This window comes from Motacilla alba, chromosome 1 (assembly GCF_015832195.1).
Source record: "Motacilla alba alba isolate MOTALB_02 chromosome 1, Motacilla_alba_V1.0_pri, whole genome shotgun sequence".
Taxonomy (NCBI): domain Eukaryota; kingdom Metazoa; phylum Chordata; class Aves; order Passeriformes; family Motacillidae; genus Motacilla; species Motacilla alba.
The window spans coordinates 36,070,637-36,095,798 of record NC_052016.1 but is presented as its reverse complement, the minus strand read 5'-3'; the positions used below and the strand labels follow the sequence as shown (position 1 = coordinate 36,095,798).

Here is a 25,162-nt window from a genome sequence, read left to right as displayed (position 1 = left end):
TCTCATCCCTGTTGCCCCTCCTCTGGAGACCAGCTCACCCATAAGGTATGCAGCTGGAATTATCTCACCAAGAACCAGGACCTGTCCCTGGAAGATCTCACCCTCTGACGGACACAGCAGAAGAAGGTGCTCTGTGCTGGCACTTTGCTGTGGAGAGCTGGGCATCGCCTGCTGGGTAAGGAAACAGACTGCTCCCCTCTCATTCCCCTCATTCCTGAGGGGTACCCAGGAAGGTGCTACTTGCCCAGCTCCACTGGGGGACAGCGAGAACAGAGCAGAAGCAGCTCTGAGTCAGACAGGGTCTGCAGATCCACAGTGATCTGTTGTACTGCCTCACCTCACTCTGGCCTCATCTGCACAGGGGCTTCAATCTGGGTCTGGTTGCTACCAGAAACTTTGTCTGTCAACAGTGCGGGTGCTCAGCAGGGCAGCTCACATTCATCTGCAGGCTCTGGCACCTACCACAGGGTGACAGCTGCAGCTTTGATGTCCTGATCAGGTTTGCCCTTACGGTGAGCCTAATGCCATGTTTCTCCTCACTCCAACTCAGTATGACACTCGTGCAGCACTACTGCATCCTTCTGAATGACACCAGGATATCGTGAGGATCACTGCTGGGTTGACTGTTACCAGCACAGACAGGAGACCTTGCCCTTGTTTTGACTGCAGTTGCTACATACACTAGGAGACAATCTTGCAAGAGCCATATCGAAGATTCTTCAGTTCAAGTCCTGCCTCTCCTGGTCAGCTGCAGCAGCAGGAGGCTCACTGGCCTTAGGGAGAGCAAGATGAATGGTGGAGAAACTTCTGGATTCCCTGAATGCAATTTTTTGTTCATTTAATTTCATAACATTCACATCAATTGATCTGCTCCTTGGCCTTCCCTCCTGTCATTAGGTTTCTTAAAAATAATACATACCCTTGGCTTTTAGTGGGGTTTTGTAGGATTAGTTTGATAGGTCACACACACTACACCTGAGGATTAAGGCTATAAATGATTTCATGTATGACTTGATATGCCTGTCTGACTGTTAATTCATATAGAAATGCTGATCTGCAATTAATGCTGTCTTTCCCCAGGCAGAGTGTACCAGCTTCAGCTCTGCAACTGTAGCTAGTGGGTACAAAATGTGTATTAGTTCATGCACAAAAGGCACATGACCTGATTAAAATTCCAAATGGAAAGGCAACAGGAACAACAGAAATAACAAAGCCTGGAGTTTTTTTCTTTCCAGAAAACAACAAAGCTTTTCTTCAAATCTAAATTTCTGAGGGGCAACTTGTAAAATGAACTACCAGAACATGTTCTTATTTTAGAGAGCAAGAAAGTCCCAGGATCATATTTCTGTATCTCACAAGTTCTGCTCTTTACAGAGTGAAAATGCAGTTTAAACAGACAAGGAATATATAAGCACTAAACTTTGAAAGAGGAAGTTGTAGACTCTGAATAACCCCACAACTATTATATATTCACCAGTCTATCAACGATTAGCTAAAGGCTTTACAGTTAAAAATGTGTCACTGTGTTCTGTAACTAAAGATAGAAACATACATAGCCAGGACTCAATCCACAAAGACCTAAAAGACCCTGCTTCAGCCAGGCCAACAGCATGTGTCCGGGGTAGGTGTATCATATCCTGGAACCAAGAATTTATGAAAGAAGTGTTGACCTTGTGGCTTGGATACACTGTCAGCAGCTGGTGGAAGCCTGTGGGGAGAGCATTGTGCGAGCTGCTGTCTTCAGATATTTCTTTCTGTAATTTTCCCTTCTTTTCTCTCTGTCACAGACTTCATGTTGAATTGCAGTGCCTTTTAATTAAAACACCTATAATTGGAAAGGACTCGCAAGCTGCCCTCTAGTTCACCCTCCCATTATTCCTGGTAAGGCCATTCCCAGCCATGCAGCATCCTATACTTTAGCCAGGCTAAATATTCTGGGTCATGCGATTTCCACTCTTATGGGAGGATCATAGAGCTGTAACATAAATACAGTTGTGTTAGACCAGGCTGGCTGCCCGGGACCTGTTTCGCACTGTGGCCAACAGCAAATACCCACAATAGGAGCACAGGGCCTGTGGTACTTCCCCTGAACACTCTCACCCATTTTGCAGCTCAGTGACTTCCTGGGCCAGAGGTTTTGTACCTGATAACCTTTGGGTGGATTTTTCTTCCATGATGTTGCACATTTGTGTTTTGCAGCTGTGTGAACTTTTCACACCCACAGCCTCCTACAGCACGGAGACCTTGATTTTGTGAGACAAGCACATCTTCATCCCTTTTGGAAAAGCAGCTACAAAACTCTTTTGATTTTTATGCTTAAATTGGTAAAGAACTGTCATTTGCTGATCATCTTTTCCATGCCTCTCAGGACTTTATAATCACCTCTCTTCAGACACCTCTTTCTCAGGCTGCTGTGCCCTACCTGATGTTGCTACATCTTGTACAGAAGCTGTTTCACTGACCCTTCTCCAAGCATTCCCAGTCTTCTTCATCAGTTCTGAGTCCTGCACATGATACTGAAGAGAGATGCACCAAAGGGTTGAAAAAGCGGCCCCGGGACACCCTGTTTACCTCACTTTCCCTTTTCCAGGGCAACTGTTCTTAAAAGTGCATTTGCTTTTTTTGACTCCTATTCAGATAAACCTGAGGAGTCCACCATAGACTTGATCAACTTCATTTGTGCTAAGTCAGCTCGCATAATTTTTTTTATCCTCTGCTGACTATCTTTCAACCAACACACACATAAGATTACCAGAAGATGCCTTCAAGAAGCCTGAGCATACTCTATGAATAGAAGTTCCCTTATTCATACACATCCCAAAGCCTTCAAAGTACTTCAGGATGTTTGTGAGGTAGGGCTTCTCTTTAGAGAAGTAATGGTCACTCTTCCTCGGTATATTCTATTTTTCCTTCCTAAAATTTTAAACCCCAATTTCTAATAATGGGCTCAATCAGGCTCTGCTAGTTCCTTGGATCTCCTCTAGAAGCCTTTCAGAAAATTGATGTCTTATCTGTCAGCTCTCTAGACCTCAGGGCCTAGGATTTTTCAAGTGAGGAGATGGACACCGCAGCCAGCTCTTCTGCTACTTCATCTGTGAGCTCTGGCATATCCCTTGGGTGAATATTGTTCACTTGGCCTGAAGTACCAAGGTTTATTTTGCTCTTGTGTTCCATAGTTTCTTCTATAGTCAGTTCAATTAGACAGATCCTCTAAAAGTCCCCCATAAATTACTAAACCTTCTTAAGTTTGTCCATGAGGAGCACACTTTTCTTCTGTCATGGCCTTACCTTGTCTTTTGCAGTGATAATCTATGGCTCCACAAACAATCCTACTCCTGAAATGTTTAAAATAGGATTTATGAGCTTTTACCGTTTCAGGATATTGCTTATTCATTTTTCTGGCCTGCCTTATTTTATTTGTACATTTAATCTGCCAGAGTTTATGAATCTTCCTATTTTACTCACTGAACATAACTCAGTTATTTGAAGGATGCTGTCTCACTTTTAACAAACACCACCTAATACCTTTGTTTTGCTTTGCCAGCTTCCTTTCTCCCCCTTTTCTTGATCTAAAGAATACACTCACTTTCTGTCACTAGTACTGAGGCTGGTGCCAGGCAAAAACATCCATTCTAAATTTTGGATGCTGTCAGAAAGCAGAGAATTTTGTGTGTGCATGCATGTCCAAAGCTGAATTTTGAGCTGTGTTCCGAAGCACAAGCCACAGACTAGTTGAACATTTTGATAGCAGCTAGACTAAACAACAGTGGCATGTTCTAAACACTCCAATTAGTAACAAAATAGGAGACAGATCCACCAGTCAAGAGGCTGATTGCAACAAAAACCTAGTGTCGGAACCCAGGACATTCCTCTGACTGGACAGGATGGCTCGAGCCCCGGGGAGGGGGCTCTGAGACCCTGGCATGCAGCCGAAGGCACCTGTGACTTTGATTTCAACCCATGGAACAAACTACCTACTCTGTATGAAGAATTACAAGTCACAAAAGTTTAAGTAGCATAACAGTAGTTGTCACAGGGTGAAAAGTAGATTTTTGGGGATTTTTAGAATGGGGGTTTGGGGTCCCAAGATGGAGGGATTTGGGCGTGCCCTGTCCTTCTTCTTTCTTCATTCCAACCTCCATGATTTGGGTGATTGGTTTAGAGTGGAGACTGACTGTCTAACATAGGTGATAGATATTGGAACATAAGTATAAATATCGTACACATAGTTTTTAGTATAAAACACAAACCAGCCCGGGAGACGGGCAGTGTGCCTCTGGCTGACCTGCTGAACAGATCTGCGTCAGGTCAGAAAAAGAATGTAATAGATAAGAAATAATAAACAACCTTGAGAACTGCAGCCGAAGAGTCCTGACTCCTTCTTCGACAGCTTGGCTGGGAAAAAAGACTTTCTAACACATCTGGGAGTCATCCTGATAGAGGAGACTCCCAGAACCTAGGGCCCAGGGCTAGAAACAAGAAAGTGAAGGTCATGCTTGGATGAAAAACACCGGATGTAGGGCAAGATCCTGCAGATGAAGGATATGTGTGGAGACAAATGTTGGGGGATGCTCAGTAACCTTGGCCAGTACTGCTTGAGAAAGGTAACTGAGAGGAGCTGCACAGCACAAAGTGAGAACTTCCACCTTGACAGACCTCCACCATGTCCCTACCAGGAAGGGAAGGTGAGACCTGGCGATGTAATACTGTGGGGAAAGCAAGAGTGTGTGAGATATCAAGCAGTTAAAAGTTGTAGTCTTGTTAATTCTTAAATAAATGCAAATAAACATCAATATCCAGGTGTGCTATGAGCTGTCCTTTACTCTGTCGCAACTGTGACAGGTCCTTAACTAGTCTCCATATACTGTCAAAGGTTTAATATCCTTGGCTTCTTTCTGCAGTTTCTTTCTGGTGTATTTCCTCCCTAGGTCAAATGGTCCTGTGATGGAAGAGAACCTGAGCACATTATTGGTGTCTGTCACCATATAAAAGACGGACAATTACCCCCTCAACACACAGTTGCAAGCCATCCTCGATTGACAATTAGCATACATTGTCGCATGCTTAAGATTTAACTTTTGTCTAGCTATCTCTCTTCAGGCCTGTAAAACAGTTCTGGACTGATAGGTACCAAATGTTTTTTTCTTTGGTTTGGTAGAGTGCCTGTGCTGAGAGCAGTCAACAATACCACATGGTGGCTCAGTGTGAATGAAGATGAAAAGTTGGCAACTGTCCTCAAGATGGCAGGTCCTGCCTTTCACTTTCAATTGCAGAGGGCCCAATCTTCTCTCTTGTTTCAGATCTCTCATCAATGAGAGATCTTACATGGAGATCTTCTTCTCTTACATGGAGAAGATGCCTTCATAATGCTGTAACAGGTGTAAGGCCTTGAGAGATCAGCTGTTGCATTGGGCCATGGGTTATGGTGCACAGGACCTGGGTTTTGCCAGTGGTCAAATATCATGAGGAAATATGCCCAGGCCAGTTCCAAAAGAGCCACTCATAAAATACTTTAAGAGAAATGTTGTTTGAAGCAATAATTTTTTGGTGTTTTTTTTTCTTTCTTCCTTTCGCTTTCAACTACCTATGTGTCAGTCTTTGTTTACAGGCTAGCAAAACTCAAGTTTTTACTTTCTGTATCAAATCCTTAATTCCTGATGCATTCTCTAATTTGGAATATGTTGTTCTGGCCTTTTTTTTTAATGTAGGGCCAACATCTGGGCTCTCTGAAAGGCAGTGCTGTCATCACACCAACAAGTTTTGACACACAGGAACCGAGCGAGCAGGAAGGTGCTGGCCCTGGCCCCCTGCATCAGTAATTTTTCCAGAAGCCTGAGGCAGGGCAAGATGAATTTCACCCTTCTGTCCAAAGCATTCTTCTTGCCAGCAGTAGCTGAACTTTCCTTCTGCTCTGTAACCTCTCCTCCTTCCCGGCTGCCCTTTGTACACCAAGAGGGACAGCATGTAGTGCTGATGTTGTTTTTAAAACCAAGATGCCAGAATATGCCAACACTGTTAATCTCACCTTTTTTCAAAAGCTGTTCAGAAGATAAAGGAATTTTTCAGCCAGTGAAGGATGTGATTCATTGCCTCACACCACTTGCTACATTCACAGAATCACAGAATATTCTGAGCTGGAAGGGACCCACAAGGTTCATCAAGTCCAACTCCTGGCCCTGCACAGCACACCCCAAGAATCACACATATGCCTGAGAGCATTGTCCAAATGGTTCTTGAACTCTTCTCAGGCTTGGTGCTGTATCCACTTCCCTGGGGAGCCTGTTCCAGTGCCCAGCCACCCTCTTGGTGAAGAACCTGTTGTTAACATCTGATCTAAAACTCTTCAGGCCATTCCCTTAGGTCCTATCTCTGGTGACCAGATTCCACCTAAGCTGCCTCGTGTCTATTGGTTTACTGCTCTGAAGAAGTGACTGTTAATGCTTTTGATCACTATAAGGGTATCTTAGGTGGAGAAGCTGTAAGGTACCCAGGAGCAGAGCTGTGATTCTCACTGTAAATACCTCACAAAAAATTTGGATGTCTTCCTGTTACACACATCCAGCTTCATTTACAAGGAGTGCCTGGTGTGTAGATGGGATACTGAGCACTTCATGCCAAAATAATGAAAACCCGTCAGCACCTACTGTGCCAGGCCTGGGCTGTGCTCCAGGATTAAACTGTCAGGTTGGCAACAGGGCAGATGAACAAAAGGAGATAAGACTCTGGAAGAAGGGTTGGTGTCAAAGAGAGAGGAACTGATGGTCAGCCAGAGAAACACAGACCATAATCCAAGGGAAATTTGGCGAGACAGGATGGACATCCCAGCTCTGGTGAAAAGCTAGATCTGCACTGAATTGAAAAACAGAATGAAAGCAATAGTTCATTCAATACTCAAAAACAGATGTGTGAAGCCTGAGAATAACTCAAGAACATTCAATGTTGTTATGCTTTGATAAGAACCGAATTACTTCCTTGTAAAGCTGGGAAGGTCATTGGATAACACAATTAGATGTGTATGACAAAAACAATGTGCCATATGTTAGAAGTAATAATTTAAGCTATTCATAATCTTTATTGAAGAAAATTAACTAACCGCTCAAGACAAAGACCTGTTCATTATTGTAGGCAGCTCAGTAAAATCACTCTGTGCCTGTGCAGTGGGAAGAGCAAACTAAATATTAGGATATGAAAGCAAGAAAAAATTATACTGAAAATATAGCACGAATAGTACAAGTCTCCTCTGGAAAAAGCTGTCAGTTCTAGTCATTTGATCAGAAAAAAAGAATAAATTAAATTAAGAGAGGTCCATAGGTGGTGATGATAGCTCTTGAACAGTCAGTCTTCCATTTCAAGAGAAATGAAAGCATGTAATTATTTAATTGTTTATGACACACGTAGTGATTTGTGGGAAAGAGGTGGTGTATTCTCACAGAAGCAGGGACCCCTGTCCCTGAAAAGGCAACTGACCTTATTCAGGTCTCCAGAGAAATACAGGACATCCAGCTGACACGACAAGATGTGCTGATTGTCATATTGTAACTGATAATTGGCTCTGCTCTGCTTCTGTCAAGGACATGATCCCTAGGCAGATGGGGACTGGATCTCTCTCTGCCTCTTCCATTGGCCAGTGCCCTGTCCTTGGGGAGGGGCAGCAGTGGTGCTGACATGGGGACCCACGCAGACATTATGTCCTTTCTTTGTATGAGAGAAGCAGGATCTCCAATAGAAACTTGCAGAAATTGGGACAGCAAGGAACTCATGTGGACTGTGTTGGAAATACCTTCACTTGCTGCTCAGAGGAAGGTGAAGGTGCTTCCCTTGTCTTATTGTATGCTGTGAGGGGCTTAGTCTGTTTGGAAACTGGTGAAGCCTAGAGTTTCCTAAGACAAGGACCAGTTCTAGTGCCCATAACTGGGCTTGATGGGTCAGCTTATGTGGTGTTCTCACCAGCAACCAAGCGACCCTGCTCTGCTGCTTAAAAACTGCAGCAGCTTTGATGCTTTCTTGACAATGAAAGGTGACAAAACAAACAAATTAATAGCTACTACTACAGCAGTAGAAGCAAGTAATTTATACCAAAAATGTCAAAGGCAAGCTTTTCTAAATGGGACTTGATATACAACGGGACTAATCTGATTTAGGATCAGACTTACTACAGTACCATATTTACAAGGATATCCAGAGAGAAATCAAAAAGCTCAAGCCTAGTGGATTTTATAACAGAGGCTGCACAAGTCAGGTCTGACTGTGATACTTCAGGAAAACCCATTTGGTATTTACCGGTGGCTGCAGATGCCTCAATTCCATTGCAAGCCTGAGTCTGAAATGCTTCCGAAAGACTTGTCTGATGAGTCACAGAGGTTCCCAAAGGAATCAAGAAATTATTCTGCAACATTTTGGCATTGCATGGCTGCTTTTCCAGATGGATTTAATCATCGGTTAGGAGGTTGTATGATGCAATAAGGATGAGACCAGAGTATTTTCTTTCCCCAAGGTCCTCCACAACTCCTGCTGGTCCTGTGCACACTTACAGTTCTAAATGCAATTCTCCCTAGATCATCAGTCCTGAGCCTGTACTGTGTAATGCTTAGCTGATAGGTGTGCTCACCTCACATAGGTGTGCTATGGTAGAGAATAATGATTTCACCCAGTGTGACCAAAGATTTACACAGGGAAAGGTGAAATCCTGTCAAATGAAATTCAGTACAAACATATCTTTTAAAGTCAAACTCAAAAGTGTGATCTTCAAGTGACAATTCTTTTTTAAACTGTATTTACCTTTTTATAGTGAGAAAATGGTGAAACAATTAATTTAGAGACTGTCAAAATGCTGGTTTGGACAGTGATGTTTCCATTAACTGCAATTAGTGAATTTGACTAGCTCGAGAGTAGAAATGAGATGACAAAATACTTTTTTACCTCTAACACTTTCCCTTTTTCTGTTTTAAATTAAGATCCAGCTGTATGATGGTACTCGAACATATTTGCATGGCCCAAAGCATGAAAGTGTAGTATTAGTTCCCTGGAGTCCAAAAAAATCCTTCCTACAAGCAGATTCAGGAGTCAGGGCATCTGGAATAGCCTCAATCCCTGTTCAGTGCCATCCCAAACAGACTTATTCTGACTGCAGGAGGTTTCTTCTGGGGAGAAATGGCTGAAGTAACAGCACCTCTCCCCCTCCTTAAGTTCTGTGAGCATTAATTCTTTTCCTAGGAATCAGGACAAAATTTATGGCAGCAAAATCAAAAATAATGTCTGTGGAAAACCCCTAGATGCAGGATATAATGATATATAAAATTAAGGAGACTTTTGACTAGTGTCTGCTCTGGTGTTGTACCAGTATAGGACAGTGATGATGGAGCTCCACAGAATGGAAAAAATCCATGGACAAGCTAAAGGAAAGGACTGACTGTACCCTATGCATGATAAACCCATTTTAAGTTCAAAATTTTGCCTGTGTTCATTAAAATAAAAGTTCATTAATTAAAGAGTGAAGCTATGTTGCACATATCCTCATCATACAATCAGAGCTCAAACAACGGTATTTTCTATGGTGGGCTCTAAAAGTACAAATCCAACATGGAACATCCAAATAAGACTGAAAAAGACAGGTGTTGTGTTGTCAGAAAGCAGAACATAAAAAATCCTGGAGAACAAGGAAGGAAAAAATCACCAGGAAATGTGTAAGAAGTTCCTTGAACATATTAAAATTGAGAGGTGTCATGTATGCCAGATCCTGATGACATTAAGTAAGCTGTAAGAGACAGCTAAAGTGGATGGAACACTAAAGAGAGAGCTGAGGAGGGGCAGGAAAGCTAAATGAACGATGTGTTAGTACCCCTGCTATCAGAAAAAAAATCACAGACATTCTTATCTCAAGGACACTTGTTTTGAAGCCATAATGTGACATTAACTGAGGTAGAAAGTCCTTAAAGAGAGATTAGAGGGCAGCCTGAGCAATTTAAATTGGATTTAAAAGGCTGACAGAACCAGACAGTTCATCACAGCAGTCCATGAACAATAAAGAGAGCACTAATACAGGAGGTTTATGATATACACATAAAAATGCCACTGGCTTTGAATGACAAAGTCAATATGCTATCTAATCTTATTCCACAGCAACCCCGATCCACCTTTCTGCTGCACCTGCAAGTGTAATGCATTCCCAGCACTGTGTCCAAAGTTCTGCTCAGTGTCAGCCTCTGGTGGGCTGCAACAGCTGCCAAGAAAAGACAATACTGTAAAAGGCAGAGGGAGGTCTTCTGAAGCCAAAGGCTGCTTAGCCTGACATGAATCACAGGAAAAACAATGGAAAACAAGAGTGTAGGGCTGAGGAACAATTAATACAAAACTGTAGGATGGAAACATAATTGCTGCCACCTAGTAACATTTGAGAAATCCACATCTTGAATTCAAGCTGGATTGACAGACATACCCCTTCAGAAATGAAATAACTGAGCTTTATACTTCACGTAACATGGATCAGGAATTGCCCAACAGATATCAACAGAGGCAGATCATCAGTTCATGGAGAATTCCTCCTAAACAGCTCACTGTTTCTCCTACACAGCCTCAGTAAACAGCTCACTGTTTCCCAATATTTTCATCAGGACTCTGGCAGCAGCTACAAAAGCATTGTGGGCAAAATTTTCTGAAAACTCATGGATTAAGGTAATGATAAATAATATTAAAGAAAAAGCATTTCCCCTCAGATTGATTTCAAACATCTGTGTTTAATACAGTGACATTCAGGCTTGTGCATCAAGGCATAAGGAATTCACACCAGGCACAGAAAGGGTACCACCTGCTGCAAAGGATTACTGGCAACTAAATGTGACCTTTCCATTGCACGTGGTGGCATGGAAGGCTTAGGTACCTTGTGCTCCTACAAATGAGGAAGTAATAGGAGTATGCAAATGTGGGATTTTTTTCTCTGTCTGGCTGTGCTGAGTCTGTTGAAGGACTACTGAATACATGCCAAAAAGAGGGATAAGTGAATGGACAAGGTACAGAACTAAAGCAGAAAACATACCTTACGACTAAAAGACCACTCTGTTTAAATTATCAAGGTAAGACCGAGGAATAATTTGATCAATGTGCATAAATATTATATGGAGACAAATGATGCATACTTCATCTGGACTTTTAAATCTAATAAAGCAAGCCCAAGTAAGGACCAATGAAACTAAAGGTCAGCAAATCCCAACAGGAAATCAGACATGATCTGTGACAAGAGACGTGGCCTGCCATGGATCATACTAATTAAAAAAAAGGTCTACCAGTCAGCATGTCTTTGGGGAAAATAAATCTTGTTAAACACAAGTTTGGCTGTCAAACACAGCCTTTCAGAAATGAAATACCTAGGTTTTACATTCGATGTGAAGCAGCCTTTAGCTGGATCAAGATGACTTACTTTCCTGGACATGGCATAAATTTACATAATTAATTATTCAAAGGATTTCAAACTGCATGATCATTTGGAAAGTTTTGGACTCCGTTTTAAACATGTTTTAGGTTTCTGCTGAAGTTTTGTGGAGAGAGATGGTCTCTGGACAGAAAAAGGCAATTGTACAGGTACAATGAAACCTAACTGTCAGTGCTGCTAGATGGTATTTTGCGCTCTGTGCTCCTGTCTTTACCGACAGCCATGGCATGAAAAAAATATCAGAGCCACTTAGTCTAGACTCAATGCCATTATTGCTTTGGTTTTTACTTGCAGCAAATATAATATGGAGAAATCCATTGGGTACAATAGCCCAGGTTGCTGTGTACTGAGGGTGAAGGATCTATTGGCAGGATCCTAACTGAGTAAATGATGCTTTAATGCTCTTGGGACATCACCATACTGCACAATAACTGTTATGGTGAAGTACCTAACAGCTTAAGATAGGACTCTTTTTATTAATTTAAGTTTAATATTAAATGATACGTAAAAAAAAGTCCTATTATTAAAGCTACTAGTAGATACAAAAGTTCAAGTGCTCAGTGTTTTCAAGTAGTGTAATTCTTATATGTTGTCTTGTGTAAACAAAGTCTGATTGAAATGTTTTTTTTTCTGGGAGGCATTTAATGCCATCCCTGCCCAGCTGTGCAGAGAACAACTGTGCAGACGTGTCCCTTTACACCCCTTTGCTGTCACTTTCTTCAAACAGCCCTTTATGGATCACTCTCTTCAAAGCCCCACTGAGGTTAGAAACTGCATCCTGCACAGAGCACTGCTGATACTGTTTTGAAGAACTGTGCTGCTCCCTAGGCCAGGAGAAAGTCATAGCTTTCGACTGTAAATCTGTTCCTGTTTGGAGCTATAGGATGAATTCCTTCAGTGGTTGGGTAAGCTCTTTGTTAGAAGAGAACAAAGAGATGATGCACTCTAGATGTCATTCCTTTTAACAGAACCATGGTAATTCATGAAACCTGAGTTCAATGCTTATTTATAATCTATTGAAGAAGTACTATCCATGGGGAAGAAAAAAAAAAAGAGCCCCAAAGTTTCCTATAGTCACAGTGAGTTAACTGCACTCATGCAAGAGTTTGAGACATTCAGGGTGTGCAAGTACAGTCATGGGTCCCATCACTGGTCAGCTAATGTGCCAGGGGATTCAGTTACTGTGTCTGGCCACATGTTCCACTTGGCTACTGGCTTAAATCAGTTTTTTCCATTTCCTCTATCAATGTAAGTCTTGGCCAACAAAGAAATCTAATGTCAAGACTTTGATTACTTCAGTCTTTCATGTCATTCTTACTACAGACACTGGTAAAAGTCCTTTCAGAGCAAAGTATTGCTTCTAGTCCAATTGGAAGATCCCTCCTATAATTCTACAAGGCAAAAGGGTCACCACAAAAAGTAATTTATTCTCATTCCTCCTAATTTCTGTGTGGAGCAACACCAGTCCTTCATAGCGCATAAAAGTTCACTTTGGGGATAACTAACTGTGACTGGTCAGTAAAGCGTTTGTGAAGATAGCTGACTACCCAGAAAGAAATGAATTAATAACCTATGCTATGGTTATCACGACTTTGAAGTTAGCTTCAACCCCATCTTGAGATAAATGGAAATTTTTAAAATATCCACTTGTTTCCTCATCCCACTTTGTAAGTGCCTTTAGGAAGCTCTCAAGGAGCCCTTTGTCACCAGCTCCATTTGTGAGTAGTATCAGGAAAGGTCAGTCCTGGAAGAAATCCTACATCCTTTTGTGCAACAAAGACATGCTGTGTCTTTGTAACAGATACTGGTGTCTGAGGTCTTGGTAATTCAAGGGATAATTGTTATCTGAAGTTGTTACAGAGAGACATTGTACGAGCATTTTATGGAGCCTTCCCCAAAATTCCCACTGTAAGCTGAAAAGCTGACTTTTCCCAACTGACAGAAGTACTTATTAAATGAGCTTCATAAATATAAAAAAGTTCTTTTCAAATACAGCTTTTGTTGTAAAGCAGCACATAAATGACTATATTAAAGGTGACTTTTATGAAAAATTCAACGTGTTTGGGAGCAGACAAGAATACTGTGGATTTGGTTATCAGGCATTAAGTACTACCCCAAATCAGAAGAATCGTAGCCATTCTTTACTTAGTAATTAATAACCATAACTCCTTTGTTGTATTTGCTGCATGCAGTTCATTCACCCTTCTTGTAGCAGCCTTGTCAGGGCAATCATTTCCCAGCACATTTTCTACTGGTGAGTCCAGTAAAGTCTTTCTCCTTTTAGCTGTAGAGACATCTGAGTAATACTCCATCTATTGTCTGCTTAGTTGATGCTCTCAGCTGATGGCAAGTTGTTATCTTCAAACTGATGAATTTAGCAATTGTCTGTTATTGGCCTGGTGGGGAAATAGCTGTGTTTGCTCTACTGACCCCTGTATTTCTGTGTGCGGCTCAAGTTGTGTCCCTCTCAATTCTGTCTCCCACAACAAAGGCACACCTCTTGCCTTCTGTTCACAACAAACACATCTCCAGTGCATTTGTAATGCAGAGGAGGCAAGGTTTTGCAGTTGCCTGACATACAACAGCTTCCTCTGTTTTCTTTGTGATTCCCCCCAAATGACTAATTTTCCCATCAGCCATAGCTAATAGCTGTTCTGATACTGTTTAATTCTGTATACCACAAGGCGGCTGGTTTTGAATTGTTCAGACAGGCCTCTAGTTTAATAGACACAAAAATTGATTAGATAGCCATTAGGCTCAACGGTCTATGTCATCTAAGGCATTATTTACTTCTTTAAAGCCTTGCACAATCAATTTCCAGCCAGGTAGACACGCCTAAATGTAAAGCTGGAGAAGGTGCCAGTCCATTTTTACCTCTTCACAATGAGCACCACCAGCAATGAGGAAGGAACTGTTGGCTGGGAGGTGCACAAGTGTAAGAAAAGAATTTAGGTGTTGCTAGGTGAAGCCATTTTGTATTTGTTTTGATTTTGTGGAACAGCATATGGCAACTTTTCATTGAGTCTGAGGTCAGTCAGATTTCCAGGCATAGAATAATACACACAAGCATGTCTCTAACCTGCAAATCATTAGCACAACACATTTTCCAGCCCTTGCACTGTGCTTTGCCTTGGTGCCTAAGACAGCTCTTGCTTTCCACTCATGCCAAAGTTCAAAGCCTCCAGTGTAACAGCAACCTGCAAATTGTCTGGGAGTCAACCCAAAGATGCTCTGCTCAATGACCCTGTGGCTGCACACCTTTGCCTTCTCAGATCGTTGGGAGTCTTTCTTCCCCATTTAATCACAACACTTTTACTGCAAGACAAAGAGAGGTCCAGCAGCTGCTCATCAAGAATCCAAATGAATGGACAGAAACGGAGTGACCTCATTCCGAAGACAGGTCTTTCATCTTCTCACACAGAAATAATATGAAGCAGGAAATATTTGCTCTGAAGGACAGATTCCCTATTAATTTTCTCCCTATTTTTCTGCAGGACCACAGGGTGTTTGTAGTGAGAGAGACACCTGAGAGGCTCCTGTAAATGCTCAGAGGGGAACTGAAAAAAGAACAGATGGACTTTTTCCTAGAAGTGACCACAGAAATAGCCTCATGAGCTATGTGACTAAGAAAATGAAGGAACTTGAGGGACTTGAGAAATCTTATCAGGGAAGATATTAAGAAAAAAGGGCTTCAAAACCAGACTGTTAAAGCAGTTATGGAGAAACAGGCCAAAAATGCAGGGAATTTTGACAAAGAGGCAGCATCAGTACAGAAGTTCTCAGCCTGTATCCCACCCCTTGCCATAAGTTCCCACTTCCATTCTGTAGCTTATGGGAGAGCCTGTTTTTGGGGTAGGCAAGTCCACAAACCAGAGCAACACACAGAATTAGCTCTGCTTGATATGATGTCCTAAAAAGTCACAACCTTCCAACAGAAGAGAGTGGTCTTCCGACAGCCAGAGGTATTGGAAACCTTTATGAGGATTTTTTCTGTTCTACTATTTGCACTCATGCACTTTAATTCTTAGTGCTTTTTATAAAATTTTGCTTTGCCCTGAAGTGACAGAATTTATACATTTTGTTCGGGATTGCCCTGCACCTTTTTGTTACCTGAACAAAACAGTGCAAAAAGAAGTAATTGATCTGATCTTGTTCAATATTGTGTGGGACACAACAACGGCACACGCAGACAATACTGTCTGCCCTTTGCAGAGCAGACATCTGGCAAAGGTGTGCACCTCGATTATCTTCTGCCTTGCAGCAGTGTAGATTCTTAAAACAAGACAGATCGCTCAGAATAAGAGCAGCACAGGCATCCTAATAAAACCTGCAATTTTCTGCTGAATTCTGAAGTGCCAGCCGCCCCATTTTCAGATACAGGATTCTGAATTCCTGGCCAGCTCTGCATGTGGAATGAGTGGCACAGGTTCCTCTGGGCACAGCCTGGAAGCTGTCCTGCCTGCTCGCCAGCTCTGCCTGCGGCTGGATCTCTGCACATGCTGGGCAGCCAGACAGCTTGGGCTGGCCAGTCCCATCGCCACTGGGAATGCCCATAGCCAGCTTCAGAGGCACTGGCAAAACAAAAGGAAGCAAGACTGGGTTTATGGACAGGATCTGTCACAGGTCACTGACCCAGGTGGAGAAAATGAGCAAACGGTTTCTTAAACAAGTAGCTATAACTAAGTAAACATGAAAGTTGGTAGTATTTGATATTTCATCGTAGGAGACAAAAATCCTGTGCTCCCCATGCTGAAACACACGCAGAGCCTTCCTAAACAATAGATGTTAAATTCTTAATAGGAGAACTTCACTCAGTTTAACCAGCTCACACTGATTTGTGCTAGGCTGTCCATTTCAAATGAACTGATCACTGAGGTAAACATCCTGGGTTTATATACAGACCTGCACAAGCACCCCCCACAAATGATACAGAGCACATCCCCCAGAAGATTTGTGCTGTAAGTACATAAAATTAGCAATTACCAAACAACAATAAAAACTCATATGTGTTAACAGGATAACACCATTGAAAGGCAACAGAATTAAATGGTACATAATTAAATTGTGCAATGTATCATTTTTTTGCTCCGCAGCTGCCAACCCTGCTGGCAAGGGCTGCTCCATACAGGAGCTCAGGCTAATGGAGCCACAAGTTCAGCAGGTTCACCTTATCTGTACCACACAGCACCTGGCCAGTAATTGCACACACCGTGAGCAGCTGCCCTCCAGTCACAGGTGTGGGGGCCTCCTAGCACTGTCCTTGCTCTCTTGGGTCACTTCCCACCAAGAAAAGCCTGACCTGACTGTGAGGAAGGGAGCAGGCAGTGAACACTGGCAGAAGTACCACTGCAAATGAGACTGACTTTAGTAGAAAGATTTTTTTTCTGTGCAGTTCTCAGAAAATTACTCTGGAAATGCTAGAGGCTGCATATTTGTGAGGTGAACTCATTACTCCCAGGGCTGAGGAAAGCTTCCTGAAGGTAATGAGCTGCAATGCCTGGTATGAAGTAGGTGTGCACATAAATTTGGCATTTACCTGCTATTCATGTGTTTGATTTTGAAACAAAGTGAAAAAAAATGCACAAGTAGGCTTCATATGATGGTGATGGTTATAAGTATAGCCTGTTCCTTTGTAGTGTTCCCTGCTCCTGCCCACTGGGGTTGTATTCCCTACATACTCCTTGCTGATTCCCTCCTCTCAGGCAGGTATGTGTATCCAAATGCCTAGATCAGCAGTATGCTTTACATTTTGATGTATATCCTTCAGCACCCGGCAAGCAACACAGAAATGAGAGGTCATTCTTCTCCAGCATGGAATTTTCAACAAACACATTCTTTTACTTAGCAATGTCATGAATATCCAGCTTTCCAACTTTCCAAACTGACAAGGCATAAAGGAATGAATTAAACTACATTTATTCTGGATAATTTTTACTGACAAAAGTGAAAGCTAAATCTGTCTGCGACTTGCCCATTTCTGCCAGTATTTTCCTGAAAAGCAGAATAGCTTTGAAAGACAGAAACTTTACAGATATCCTGCAATTGCTGGATTGAATTCCTCTAAATCAGGGTCAAACCTTGCCCTCATCAACTCCGAGTAAAGTGTTCAGGCACCTAGAGCAGTGCGAGTTTCCCATAAATGCCAAGACAAAACCTTTTACTTTGATCTGACCGATGTTTTTGAGTTAACGGAGACTAGACAGGAACCAAACTGCCGTTTTCATGTGTGAATATGACCTGACATCTGCAGTCTGTGGCAAGGGCAGCCTTTGTTTTGGTTAGACTATCCCAAAGAGAGGAAAACACCAATGAAAATGGGGAGGTGATCCTCCATTTATTCACCTGTAGTGTTCTGATTTCAGGCATGTTTGGGCTCAAGTGTTTTGCGACAACCAGAGTGCGGCAGACAGAATTTGCTACATATTTGACATATTATCATCAGTCCATGCTAATTGTGTTGAGAATGCAGTAGATATTAACACCACAAAGTGAATACCCCATTGGATAGCATGATCAAACACATAATAAGGTAGAGAGTATTCATAAAAGATCAGAAGACAAAATGTGATCCATGTGCCAGTGGGCAGAATGCATTGAATGAATGGGTAAATGGGACTAAGTCATTAACATAATTTCATCAGTTCGCAAATACCACCGCCAAATCAAAGCAGTCATCTATTTTCTGCCCAAGAGCTACATATTATTTTCCTTCATTACCCAATCTTCTGTGGTTTGATCCTATATAAGCTTGAAACTGCGAGGAAAAAACCACAGCCTGTATGGAAAATTGTTGTGGGATTGCAAAAGATATAAAGCTTGCCAAAGAAAATGAACTCTAAAAACTGTTTTCCTTGTTTATGTGTTCTCCTAGGCCCTCTTGTTTATGTAAGGCTCACTATATGATCAAGTTACTTTGCGTCAGCCAGGCTGTGGTAATTGTCTGTGTGTGCACTTTCGGCTCGCAGCAAATGCAAGAAAATTTAACCTGGTTTAAGCCCCTTTCACTGCAGGCCTAGCCCAACTTACCTTACATTCCCTGTGGGATGGGAGCATGCGCTACCTCAGACACAGTCACACACTGCATCCCAGGAGCCTTATGCTGTGTCTGAGACCCAGGATTAGGAGAAGCACCCTAAAGGGCACTTGGGACAGATTGTCTTTCCTTCTGCAGGAATGTTGCGCAGGCACACGAACGAAGGGCTTACCTGCCATGCCTCCACCTTCTTTATGTCTGCACAGGACCCGTTGGTGAAGAGTCCCTTCCCAGGGGTACAGGTATAAATATCCTGCAAGGCATGGGCGATGGAATACACTGCCAAGTACACGTTATAGGATATCCGCAAGTGTGTGTAGTCCATGTATGGTGTCTCCACGCTGGTGATGTTCTCATCCCCTGTGCACGGAGGTCGGAAGGCAGACGTTCCATTTCCAGCTCCCAGCCCCTCTTCATGGCCCTTGTGGAAGGAAGTTGAAGCAGGAGAATTTTTGGATCCATCAGGGAGATAGCAGTTAAATGTCTCCTCCCAAAACTCCTTGGCAAAGCCATTGTTGGTGGACTTCTTGGGATGCACCTTCTGCAGGAACTCACGAAAGCCTGGGATCTGTCCTGCTTTCAGCGCAAACCCGATGGTGCTGCCGATGACACGGAAGAACTCTGGCATGGCTATTAGGGAAGAGCTGGCCCAGGCCTCGCTTGCCAGCCAGATCTTGCCAGTGATGTTTCTCCTGACAATCTCTTTGATGAGAGGCTCCAGATCTGGGCCACTGGAAAAAACAACAATCACTCTTGCTGTGGAGTTCTGGATGACCTCTACCACCTGCTGGATCTCCTCTTCGTCTGAGTACTGGGAGATGAGCTCGCTAAAATCAATGCAGATATCTCTCTCCTCTGCCTCTTCCCGAAATTTTTCAATCCCTGGCCGGCCATAGTCATCATCAGCTGCGATTGTTCCCACCCAGTTCCAGCGAAAGTACTCAATGATGTCTGCCATGGCTGTGGCCTGATGCTCATCGTTGGGAATTGTGCGCAGGAAGGACTTGAACTGGTTCTTATTGCTCAGGAGACGACTGGATGAGGCATAGCTGACCTGTCAGAGCACAGCAAACACACCATAAAATGAAATGCCTGAAATAAATTGCCTCCATTTACCTAGCATCACTGTCACCCTGGGAACCACATTTTCTTAGCCTGTGTTTGCAGGTGATCCACTCTGAGGGTTCTTCTAGCTGTGCCTGTCCTACAGAGGCACTCATGCAGGAGCAGCTGCTGGGACTTGAGAAGCTGGAGCCAGCTTGTGCCCACCTGCAAGGTCAAGGATCTGAGGGAGAGAGAAATGGACACTAGACTAGAGGAATAGCAAAGATTTCTGTCAAATCTAGAAATAAAAAGAATGTGCCATCTAGACAAATGAAGGCAATGCACCGAATTAAGACAAAACACAGGCTTTCTCTGTCCTGAACCAGACATGAGACAGAAGGATGGTATTGTCATTCCAAAGCTACTCTGTTTTTCCCTCCTTGCCTTTGACATCCATCCCCATCCTTAAACAGGCTCCTTTTGCCTTTTATATACAATCCCTGTCAGCTGACATAAGAAGAATGTGCTGTATATCAGCTTCCTTGATCCTGCAGGGTGCTATGGTAATGCTACTTTAGCAGTGTTTCCTGACTGCTGGCCAGAATCAGCAAAGAAGCCAGTCCACGCTTCATAAGCCACCAGGTTTTATGGTTAAAACTAGATTTTATTTCCTTTTCTAAAACTATCAAGAAGTACTTTATTTTCCTAATCAGAACAAGTGCCACATGCTCTTAAGATATAATTTGAATTATCTACAAGTAGAAAGAAAACCTTAAACCCCAGATAATAACTGTTTAAAGATCTGGTGAACTTCTAAGACACATTTTGAGGTTGGTATCTGAATTCTTTAGGCCTGACTCTTATTTGAAAATGTCTTCTATAAACAGTTCATTTTGTACAAAGTGGAAATTTACAGAAAACCTTATCTTCTCCTTAAACTCTGTTATTTAATGTTTCTGTGAGAGGAAAGAAAAGGAGGTCTCATAGTGTAGTTTCAAGGGCCACAGCAGTAAACCCTCCTTTAACAGAGCTGTAGTCTCCCATGGACAGGCTCTTGCCCAGTGCTACTCTCACCCCCATCAACCTTTTTCCAGGAGGTACAGGCAATGTGTCCCACTGCCACGTGTGCTGTAAGGAGACACTGACCTGAGGTACTGAGAAATAGAAGTTGTAACATTTTCAGTGTCTGCGTCAACAGAATGAGTAATGAGCCGTACATTAATTGTAAAATACACCTCCAACTCTTACTGAAATGCAGGGCCTAATAAGCCTGGATTTGCTAATGGACTTGCTATGAATGGCTGTGACAATTCTACCCAACATCTGCCAGTCTAAAAGCCTGCTTTCAGTTGTCATGCTTCAACCACCTGGCTGAGACTTCGTTCCAGAACTGAACCTCCTGACATCTACCCTTTTCTGCAGCCTCTAGATAAAGCTACTGCCTCACAGGACAAATGTCATTCTCTGTTCAAAGACAAAGTCTGAGCCCTGCAAACATCTCTTATGTTCAGTTGAACTCACCAACCCTTCTCGGCTGCCCCTGTTCACCTGGTAATGGCATGTGTAAATCAACAATGCCCCATAAGATGTCATCAGGATGTTTATTACAGGCCAACTTCCAATGCCATTCTGGGCAGATAGCACAGCATAAACCATTCTTGCCCTGCTCAGAGACCAAATGTCCAGTTTTTCAGACTCCTGCAAAGGAGTCAGACTGATAAGACTGAACAGACAAGATATATTACTGTGCACAGGGCAATCAAGAATCCTTCCTTCTTCATTCATGGTGCAGATGAGAATTGGAGCCCTGGCTGAAGCAAAGATACATTTCTCAGCACAGAATGAGAGCACATTCTGACACAATCTTGTAATAAGGACTCTTGTGAGCTCTGGCACCTCTATTAATTTTGGAAGAGGGATTGGAAGTGTTAGGCTGTACAAGGTAACACTTAAATGGATAAGGCCAAGCACTTTTTCCAAAGCTGATTTCAGGGTAGAAATGTAAAATCAAGAGCAATAACATTAAGCCAGCCTTGTACTTTGCTTAAGGTCTGGGCCGATCAACAAGCCTCTTAAACAGAAGGATGTGGCCATGGATGCTGGCACTGGCTCCAGCAGAGTCAGAATGCTTTTACAGTTACTGCTGTATTCACAGACTAAACCCTCTAGAGGACTCCAGTCCTCCTAGGCTAGGCTGCTGTTGGCCAAATGTTGTTATGGCTGCTCAGTAACCTTTATATTTGGGGCCTGCAAACTGCTAGCAAGACACATTTCCATCATAACAATGACACCCACCCCCCTCCCGACCCCCATTTTATTGTTTCTCTTCTATAAACTCTATTGGAAATGGAAGAGATTAAGCAATCTCTGCTTAATCTCTGCAGAATAGAGGAGCAGGCCATTTCTGTAACCTAAGCAAGTGAGGTGGAAGCATACCTGAGGTATGTAAAAGAGTCCCAGCAGATTTGCCACAGCAGTGGAGATGCCAGAGCCAGTTGCTCCCACGACTGCAATGGTGGAAGGGATATGTTCTGAGCAGTTACAGAATTCATCCAGGTTCAAGGAGTCTATCTTGTTCTGGGCCACAAAACTCAGCGTGGCCTCCAGGGCTTTCGAGACTGTATTGCAAGTGTCAAATATCCTATACCCCAGGGTCATGTTGGGAAGGAGAGTTGGGCTACTGTTTATTTCTTCTATGGCAAAGATCATAGCCTGGAGCCAGCGGAAGCCTCGGAAATTATACCTGGGGGAGCAAAAATAAAAACAAAATAGAGTGAGAAGGAGGAAAACAGAGCAGAGGAGATCAGGAATGAGGCAAAGACAGAGTGAAAAATTCCAGACACAAAAGGCAAAAGCAACTTAGGCGATTTCTTGCACCCTACTAAATTTGGAAAGTTTTGCTTTTGTCTCTACTAGTTACAGAAGAGGCATGTTTTTGCTACAAGGTTTAGTTTTGGCTTTCAACTTTTCAGTTTGGGCACTCACTCCAGAGGTAAACTTTTCAAAATCCCTAAAACCTGGGAAAGTTAAAGGACAGCACGTCTGGAGTGATGACTTTGGCCTGTCCCTTGTGCTCAGGACTCTAAACATGATCTCATGATCCTCGAGGGAATGGATGTTGTGATCCTCTGATTGAAAGCTACCAGGTTTGCTTCCAGGCTCCTCTGACATGTTTCTGAATGCAGATGGCAGTGTCTGCTAAGCCTGTGCTGAGGTTGCCTGGGACTTAGGCTCGGGGATACTCCCGGAGTGTGTCAGCTCCTCCTGGCTTTGGGCAGGCAGAGCAGGCTGAGCCACAATACTGGCACACCGCTGGATGCAGAGGTGCCTGGCAGCTCTGCTCAGGGAAATTCAGCCTCACATGACACCCTTCAGTTTGTGAGAGAGAGCACATTCAGACTGTTCATACCAGAGATCAGAGACATGCTATAAATAGAAGTCCTAGTGCAAACTGATAACTTGTTAATTTAGATAGTTCAGTGCCTTTGCTGAAGGAGTAACTTTTCTCATAATTATGGTTTTCTCACACTATTTGCTTTAGACACAAACTCAGAAGATGCCATCAGAGCTGGTCTGTGAAACTGGAACTGTTTTTTGAAGCCTCCTCTCTTCTCTAAGATGGAGAAGCTGAGTTTTCCGATTATCTTGCACCTGTGCGTGGAGCTAAGGCAGAGCTGCAGATTGGTGGCAACTGTCCAGCAGGAGCTGGGAGTCCTTGTTTGTGGCATCAGTAGCCTGGCAGTGGAAGAAGCTGAAGCACAATGATTGCTTATCCACAAAGGAGAGAAACTTCTTCCTGGAAAGCAGCAGCAAGAAAGTACCTTTGATACAGATTATTTTGAAGTTTTACTGTGTTTCCCCTGTAAAGCTGCCCTGGCAACCAGTTGTGTGCCTGTGAGGCTGCTGTGTTTTAGGGCAATGCAGCTGGAATGGCAGAATCTTTCATCAGCTGAAACCTGCCCTTCCTTGGAATGCACTGTGAGTCAGGATACCAGCTAGTTTGCAGTTTTGTGCTGAGTTGCAGGTGAAAACAGGAAAGTGTCAGTGCTGTTATGCTTGAGACACACCGGGAAAAAGTGATGGGCTCCAAAACTGGAAAAGCCTGGGGAACAGTCTAGCTAAGAACAGATTCTATATGAAATGGTAAATTGTAGGTTTCACATAAGTTACATTTTGAAATGCTTAGAGAAATGTTTCTATTACTAAGGTGAAGATTTCTAAAGATAAGCTTCATGAAATCACAGCCTTTCAATCTCTGAGATATATGACCCAAACATTTTTAATGGCTGGATTAAATTAATGGCTTCCAAAGTTGATGTTAGCTATGTCTGACTTTTTCAAAGCTGAATGAACAAAGCCACATTATTCCATTCCAGGAGTTTTATCTGATTCATCATCTAAGGTTTCTCTTTAAGTCTTAAAAACTTCATTTATTCAACTTGACTTCACCTCTCCAGACATCTTTGGCCAAATTCCAAATGAGGTTCAGCTCTGAGCTTATACCTCAAAGCCCAGACAACACAAGGTAACACTTAAATGTAAAGTATGATGTGAGTGTAAACACTTTCATTACAGATCTCTTCAGGTCAAAAAGTTTGAGTCCTTAGTTATAACTTATTACCAAAGGGACAGTTAGCTTTATTAAGATTAGACTTTAGAAGCACGGAGTGTGGGTTACTGATAGAAGTAATTTGGTCATTTAGAATATTTTTTGCTCTAGTTCCAAACCATTAAGGAACGGGATGCAATGAGAGAGCTCTGAAATAAAAGGGCAAGGCTCAGAGGGATCGAGTGAGTAAGTGCTGTGTACAGGAAAAGACATGTTGGGCACACCATGTTGCTTCATGTGGTCAGTAATGCACAGGGGGATAAATGGAAACAAGGAAAGGTTTTGTGACACCTCTTTTCAAAAGCTGCACATGTTTACAGATATTTTTAATATGAATAGGATTTGACGCAAGGAGCCATATTCAGGCTCCTCATGTAAAAGAAGAAAATCTAATAGCATTTTCTATATTTAAAGGAAAGGCTACTGAGAACCTGGGAAGTTAAAAGATATCACAATACTGCTGGGAAAATCTTCACACATTTGAGCATATGTAAAAGCAAATTTAAGCCTGCTCACTTTAAATTATACAGGTGAAGTACAACAGAAAATTATTTTGCCTGCTTGAAAGGAATTTGGCTTTATTATTTTAAAATGCCACAAGGAGGTATCTTCAGATGGTATCTTCGAAAGCAGTGAACTGGATTGTCTTACTCTTCACAGAAATATTTGGCATTTAATTCAGTAAATGCAGACTAAGACTCATGATACACAGTTGCTTTTGGTTTCCTTTTTGACATATGCTCCTGATTAGTGCATATTTACAGTATAAGGCTTCTAGTTCAGGTACTTGCATTTGGAATGATTTTATTTTGGAGGGAAAGGAGAGTAGGGGCTGTTCTCTGGGAGCTAGAATCCAAAATATCTTTGAAATTCTTTCAATAATTTATCTTAAACTAACCTAGGCAAGAGACCTGCTGTTCTCTTCACTTGCACCTCTGCTGACACCAGCATCAATGGCTCAGGAGGAAAGGATCAGATGGGATGAAGACAGCACTCCTCATTCTGTTTTCTCTAACACCTGATAGATCTTCAGACAAGCTGTCATTTTGTC

The 25,162-nt window shown here is 42.6% G+C and overlaps 1 protein-coding gene across 2 annotated transcripts in view; it reads right to left on the bottom strand.

The window, feature by feature from the left end:
• The window catches only part of CASR (calcium sensing receptor), a 75,440-nt gene that overhangs the window by 12,151 nt on the left and 38,127 nt on the right, over positions 1 to 25,162 (bottom strand). For both annotated transcript variants that reach the window (XM_038154464.1, XM_038154463.1), the window contains exons 3-4: positions 21,939 to 22,245; positions 18,631 to 19,512 (exon numbers count right to left, since the gene is read on the bottom strand). In XM_038154464.1, the coding sequence (XP_038010392.1) occupies positions 18,631 to 19,512; positions 21,939 to 22,245 (1,189 nt within the window). The remainder of the gene's footprint in view (positions 1 to 18,630; positions 19,513 to 21,938; positions 22,246 to 25,162) is intronic.